At 39.9% G+C, this 7402-nt stretch overlaps 1 protein-coding gene across 1 annotated transcript in view; it reads left to right on the forward strand.

Moving 5' to 3' along the window:
• The first annotated feature begins 3582 nt into the window (after positions 1-3582).
• The window catches only part of LOC122541523 (probable G-protein coupled receptor 139), a 7629-nt gene continuing 3809 nt past the window's right edge, over positions 3583-7402 (forward strand). The window contains exon 1 of the mRNA XM_043678349.1: positions 3583-3726. Coding sequence (XP_043534284.1) covers positions 3663-3726 — 64 coding nt within the window. The 5' untranslated portion in view covers positions 3583-3662. The remainder of the gene's footprint in view (positions 3727-7402) is intronic.

Genomic DNA, 7402 nt, shown 5'->3' on the forward strand with positions numbered 1-7402 from the left:
GTGTTTGGATCTTTCCTCCATCACCCCCAATTTGTTAACCACCTCTCACGTGTAGGACTTACCTTTTTATCTCCTCTCTGCTTTTTGTCCAAATTCCCAAACACTCCCACAAGTTGTACATCGTTCAATCTGGTTTGTTGTATTGCGTTGATATGATTGGTCCGTTTGGAACGATGAGAAGATGTGTATGATGGTGGGAGATCATCTTTGGAAAGATGCGTATGATGGTGGAAGATCATCCTTTGAATGCACTGCTAGTCATATGATAGTGAGGAGAAAGAATACGCTCTCGTGGGTTTGACAGAAATCTATCTCTGCAAATGTTGTCAGATCGTCAGGATTTTTTCAACACTTTGTTTCTATGTCAGATCTCCAGTAGCTGCGGTACGTTGCTTTAACATTGATTTGTCTTTTGTTATCCCCGACAACATGAGCTGTCATTCCCTGCACTAGTTTGATGAAACACCTTATAACTGTTGCCTGGATATCTAAGCAGAGTACATCCACTGCAATCTCTTCACAGCACACCTTTGAGAGGTGGTTAACAAATTGGGGGTGATGGAGGAAAGATCCAAAGTGCGTTGATATGATTGGTCCGTTTGGAACGATGAGAAGATGTGTATGATGGTGGGACATCATCTTTGGAAAGATGCGTATGATGGTGGAAGATCATCCTTTGAATGCACTGCTAGTCATATGATAGTGAGGAGAAAGAATACGCTCTCGTGGGTTTGACAGAAATTTTTCTCTGCAAATGCTGTCAGATCGCCAGGATTTTTTCAACACTTTGTTTCTATGTCAGATCTCTAGTAGCTGTGGTACGTTGCTTTATCATTGATTTGTCTTTTGTTATCCCCGACAACATGAGCTGTCATTTTCTGCACTAGTTTGATGAAACACCTTATAACTGTTGCCTGGATATCTAAGCAGAGTACATCCACTGCAATCTCTTCACAGCACACCTTCCTTTCTTAAAGAACAATAATTCCATTAAAGATGACTCCTTTGTCCAAATCCATGTTGGTTCTGCCAAACAATTTGATATATTCAATCTATTCTGCAAAGGTGTACTGAATAATAACTTTTAACATTGTCTAGCAACCATTAGTCTGTGTCTTGCTCGTCCAGGTGCTCAAGATGCTCCCCATTTCTTTTATAACACATTGATCATTAAATAATAGCTCTCAGGGATTTGTAAAGCCATAGAGTCAGAGACATGTATAGCACAGAAATAGATCTTTGATCCAACTGGTCCATGCTGACCATATGCACTAAATTAATCTCGTCCCATCTGCCAAATTCCGCTGAACCCTTCTTATTCAGATACTCATCCAGATGCCTTTGAGATGCTGTAATTTCACCAGTGCCCAATACTTCCTCCGGCAGCTCATTCCAATCATGCTCCACCTTCTGAGCGGAAAAAAGTTACCTCTTGAGTCCTTTTTAAATTTCTCACCTCTCACTATAAATCTACACCCTCTAGTTCTGGAGTCACCCACGCCTGTCTATTTAACCAATCCATGCCCAGCATGATTTTATAAACCTCTACAAGCTCATAACTCAACCTCTGGCGCCCCAGGGAAAGTAACCCCAGCCCATCCTGACTCTGTGATTTTTTCTGACTCAAAATCTAACCAGGCTGTTTGGTATAACTCTCAATTCAGGAATTAAAATTACATCGGAAAAAGTGAACTGAACAAGTCAGTCTCTGTTTCTTCCTTCATCTGACGTTATGATTTTATTCTCATTTGAAGATTGTCATAAAACTCAATTTCCAATTCATTTCCTTTACTTGAACACTAAACCGCCACCACACCACCAACACATACCCCTGTCCCCAAACAATCCAGTTCATTCCATAAGCTTGAGATATAGCTACAACAAGTCAGTAAGCATCTCGGTGTTCTTATTTCTGATGATTCACCCTCAGTGAGAACAATGTTTTTGAACTTTCCAGGTCATTTTGCAAAGTTGGAATCAACGGGGACTCGTTGCATTATCCCGAAGGCAAATTCACCATTTTATGAGTCAATCTTTAATCCAACTCTATGTACTGGAACTGAATTGCAATCTGCATGCTTGCCTCAAATTCACATTTTCTCTTTGACGAAGTCAGTAGTTGCATCATCGGTCAATGTTAGTGACCAACATGCTCCTGATGTGTAAATTATCGGTTTGGGGAATACAATAAAATCGAGTCCTTTCAAAGTAAAATATGCAAAGCCTCCATACTTCTGATTTTTTCTTTTGATCAATAGTTGAGGACGACTGTGCCCTGTGTAACACAACTCAGATTTTAATAGCCATTTCCTTTCCAGATGTACTCCACTCTGAGAATGATCCCACCTTTGCAATTGGTGCCCCACCTAAAGTTCAACAAAGAGGTTTAGAGTGTCTAGCATTATTTCAATGAAGGTGTGAAAATGCACACAAAACTCAACCATTCGGGCCTTTGAATTTGCTCGGTCATTCAATAAGGTAATGGCTGATCTGATTTGAACACAAATTCTACGTTCTAGAGTATCCTTGATAATTTTCATCCCAGTGATAATCAGAAATCTAACTACTTACTTTTTAAAATATATATAAAATGTCTACATTCCATTAGCTTTTGAGGCACGGCATTTCCAAGTCTTGCATACTTCCCAGAGAAATCAGTTCTAATAATCCTTGTCTAAATGAACGACACGTTGTTTTTCAACTCTGGTTCTGGTGTTCGGATGAGGGGACTCAGTTATATTTCACAAAAACAGATTGATTGTCGATAATGACTCCAGTGTAGAAAGAGACAGAGTCTTGTATTGACTCTACAAAGGTTCAAAATGCATAAAGTCAAATTTCTTAAGGTCTCATGGCCTAAATGACTTTCGAGGGACATATTCATATTGTCCACAATCTTTTAGTGTTTTCTTTTCTGAAGGAGAAACCTTGTGGAAGAAGAAATGAAGTGTTTTGGAGTTTAATCGTACAGCTGTATAATATAAAAATCATTTATTTCAATGGGAAGAACAACATTTTAATGTTCATTCTGACAAAAAGCTAATATGAATTAAACTAATGTATTAAAATATCATGATTCTGTCAAGCAAGCGATTTATTTCATTAACTTTGGTGAGGCATAGAAAGCATGTTCAAAAGTTCTTTTGAATAGTATGTCCAACTGCCTCTTAAGAATGCCTTGACATTGTTCACCAGATACATTTATTCATTGGAGAAATAGAAGAGTAAGTTTAGAAAGTTACAACTGAGGGCTGACATGGCGCCATTGTGCAATCCCTCATGCTGGGCTAGTTGCCCAGGGTTGCAAGTCCCACATTTTACTCAGCCCTCTCCTTGCACAAGTTGATTTAAAAGGATGAAATGTTATACTTTGCACCGACCCCATGGAATAACTTACTCTCTGCATCATGTTAAAGTTAAGCCAAAATAATTAGTCTCTGGTGTTCCTCTAAGATGTCAGTGCCTCTGAAAGCTGGGAGTCATTGTCCATGTGTCTCTGTGGATCACCGAGCTTACTTTAATTGCTGCACAATAACTTGTTTGTTAGAAATAGTGTGTTTAATGAGATCTGCTCACCCACTCACTGGAGGATTGCCTTCTGTATAAATCAAGTGCCTTTCAATGCTTTGCCTCATTTTGACTGCTTCCACTTTCACCTGAAAATGGGATCACAGGACCTTCCAATAGAAATCCTCTTTCCCATTCTTGCAATCTTTGGAATTCCTGGTAAGTGGTCAAAAAAGTTCCGTGATTGTTTTTATTGCTGGTTCTGTGTTGAATTTTGTCTCCGTAATTTACAGCTGTATACCACGAATTCATCTCCTGCATATTGCTGCGTTTCCCTGCTCTTCATTACCATCAGTTTCAACTTGAGTGCGGTTTGTCCGAACGTAACCCTCTGGTTTGAAAAAAACCTGTGCTTAGCCTGAACACAGGGGGCTACATTGAAACGGAACAGATTTAGGAAAAGTGAACATAATGGAGAGAGTCACAGAAATGACGGTAAGCTTGCAATGGCAGACATTTAAGGGAAGAATTCATGACTCTCCTCCAAAAAGAAAATACATCCCAGTAAGGGGTAAAGATTCTACAAGTGGGAAAAACCAACCGTGGCTAACCAAGGAAGTTCAGGAGCATATTGAGTTGAAAGATAAAGCACACAGAGGCGCAGAAATCAGTGACAGGCCTGAAGACTGGGATAAATTCAGAACTCAGCAAAGGAGGATAGAAAAGAGAGAGAAAGTAAACTGATAGCCAAGCAATAAGGAAGTTAAAAACTGACTGTAAGAGCTTCATTAAATACGTAAAAAGGACAACAGTGAGCAGCAAAGGAGGACTGAAAAGAGACAGAAAATAAACTGAGAGTTCACCAGTAAGGAAAATATAATCTGACTGTAAGAGCTTCTTTAATTATGTTAAAAGGAAGAGAGTGATCAGTGTGAATATGACCTGCAGAGATAATCACAAGATACAAGGAACTGGGAGAGAACTTACGCAGATATTTTGCATCACTACTTACAATCGATGATACTTCAAACATGTCATAACTTCTAAATAATATAGTGGAGAAACTGATGCCCTTCTCAATCACTAAGGACGGAGTATTAGACAGCCTAATGATGCTGAGGGCAAGTAAGTTCCCTTGCCCTGATGGCTTGCAGCCTCGAATGAAAAAGAGGTATCTACGGAAATAGTGGATGCATTCTATTAGATTTCCTACAGCATAGAAACAGGTCCTTTGGCCCAACAAGTCCACACTGACTCTCCAAAGTGCAACCCACCCAGACACAATCCCAAAAATTTACCCCTGACTCATGCACATGTTCCTGATCTGCGGATTAGAGAGGAACCCCATGCAGACACAGGGAGAACTACCAAATGCCAGACAGGAAGTCGACAGAATTCAAAATTGAACCCAGGTCCCTGGTATTGTGAGGTTGCAGTGCTACCCACTGAGCCAACATGCCACATGAGTTACAAGCTCCCAAAATCCTTGGAATTGGAATAGTGCCAGAGTTAATGGTTTCTGTGCCAGTTGTGTTCAAAACGGCGAGGGGTGGGGAGACGTGTGAGCAAAGAGTAATTATATCTGTTGTTGAAAATGTATTGGAATCAATTACTAAATATTCGACAGCACAATATTTAAAAAATCCTAATCTCAACTGACAGGACAGCTTCATGAAAGTTAATTCTTTTTCTGACAAATTGATTTGAATGTTTTGAGGAAGACTCAACCAGAAAGATAGAGGGGCAACTGTAAATGTTTTATGTTGAACTTTGAGAAACCCCTCAACAAGGTAGCTACGGAAGATGAAGCCATTAAATAAGACCCCCATGCTATTGGTGGTCTATGACCATTGGGTTTCCACAGGGATCAGTGCTGGCATTACAACTGCTTACAATATATATTAATAACTTGGAGGGAGGAAGTGCCAAATTTGCAGATGACACCAAACATAACTGGAAAGATGGATTATGAGAGGAACACCAACGGTTACAGAGAGATATTGATGGGTTTGCTAGCAACTGCTTACAATATATATTAATAACTTGGAGGGAGGAAGTGAATATACCATTGCCAAATTTGCAGATGACACCAAACATAACTGGAAAGTTATTATGAGAGGAACACCAACGGTTACAGAGAGATATTGATGGGTTTGCTAGCAACAACTTGGCAAATGCAGTAAAACATGTGATCATGTGAAGATGTTCAGTCTAGAAAGTAGAACAAGAGACAGAGGTTTATTTTAATTGAGAAAAAAGATTCCCCGAAAGCTGGAAAACAAAAGCGCACTTGGCCATCAAATGGACAAAGGTAGCACACAGGTGCAGCCAGTAATCAGGATGGCCAATGGAATGTTGGCCTTTATTTCAAGAGTTCATTTGATTTGATTTGATTTATTTTCGTCACATGTACCTGAGTACAGTAAAATTTTTGTTTTGCAAGAAGTGCGGACGCATCAAAGCAAAGTAGATCACACTGTCTATGGGTGTTCAGATAATCTGAAGCATACAGGTTACAACTGCACAAGAGGTGTGCAAAAGAAGATCAACATTAGCAAGGTCATAATTTGGAGATCCCGGTGTTGGATTAGAGTGCACAATGTTAAATATCACACAACACCAGGTTATAGTAGACAACCACCTGATGAAGGAGCAGCACTCTGAAAGCTTGTGCTTCCAATTAAACCTGTTGGAGTATAACCTGGTGTTGTTTGATTTTTAGCATAAGTAAGTTCAACACTTTTTAAAGTTAGAGACATCATTCAACGCTCTAATGTTCAGAAAGACTTCTCGTAGGTACGTGCGTTCAAGTTGGAGTGTAAGAGTAGGGAAGTCTTTCTGCTATTGCACACGGTATTGGTGAGACAAGATCAGGATTTCTGTGAGCAGTTTTGATTCTGTTATTGAAAGAAAGATAACATTTCATAAAAATCAGATCAAAGAGGGATCTTTAGGTCAATCACATATATGGAGGGAATGTATAATGAGAAAAGGCTAAACATTTTGGGAGTCGACTAAATGGATTTTAGAAGAATGAGAGGTAATCTCGTTTAGACATATCAGATTCTGCAGGGGCTTGACAGGGTAAATGCTGAGAGGATGTCTCCCCTGATGGCAGAGTGCTTTGACTGTTTCTGCTTCCACCTGAAAATGGTATCAAAAGCACTTTCTGACAGAAATTCTCAATCCCATCCTTGTGATCCTTCAAATTCCTGTTATGTGGTTAAAAGCTGTTGTGACATTCATCTTGCCTGCTCGATTTTGCGAGATCTGAAAGGGCATAGTCTCAGAATAAAGCAATATCACTTCCAGACTGTGATGAGGAGGAACGCTTTCTCTCCAGTGTTTGTGAGTGTTTGGAATTCCTGGTCACTGAGGGAGCTATGAAGGGAGATTCTTTATGTATATTTAATGGTGAAGTCGACAGAGTTTTAATGACAGTTGCAGACCTTTCAAAAAGACAACTTTTTGACGGGCATTAACCAGGGAAAAGGAATGTGGGAACATACGGTTTTGAAGTAGGAATAGACAAATTGGTCGTTTGAACACCTTCCGACTTTGGGAGGCTATTGGCTGATCTAAATGAGCTCCATCATCCCGCCTGCACTACATGGGTGTCCACTCACTGATGTAGCCAAAATTTATCCAACTCGTTCTCATCGACCGAGCCCTCACAACCTTCAGAGGAAGAAGATTCCACATTATAACCATTCTCTGAGAGATTAAAAACCTCCTTATCTCTGGTTGAAAGGAGAAACTGTTCATCCTTAAACCGTGTCCCCTTGTTTATATCCTTCCTGTCTAGAAGAAATTAGCAAGGTTTGTGAAGGTTTGTAGTTCAGGTTGAGGTTTAGGGTGTAGGTTTGCTCGCTGAGCTGTAGGTGTGATATCCAGA

The sequence above is a fragment of the Chiloscyllium plagiosum genome, chromosome 37 (assembly GCF_004010195.1).
Source record: "Chiloscyllium plagiosum isolate BGI_BamShark_2017 chromosome 37, ASM401019v2, whole genome shotgun sequence".
NCBI classification, from domain to species: domain Eukaryota; kingdom Metazoa; phylum Chordata; class Chondrichthyes; order Orectolobiformes; family Hemiscylliidae; genus Chiloscyllium; species Chiloscyllium plagiosum.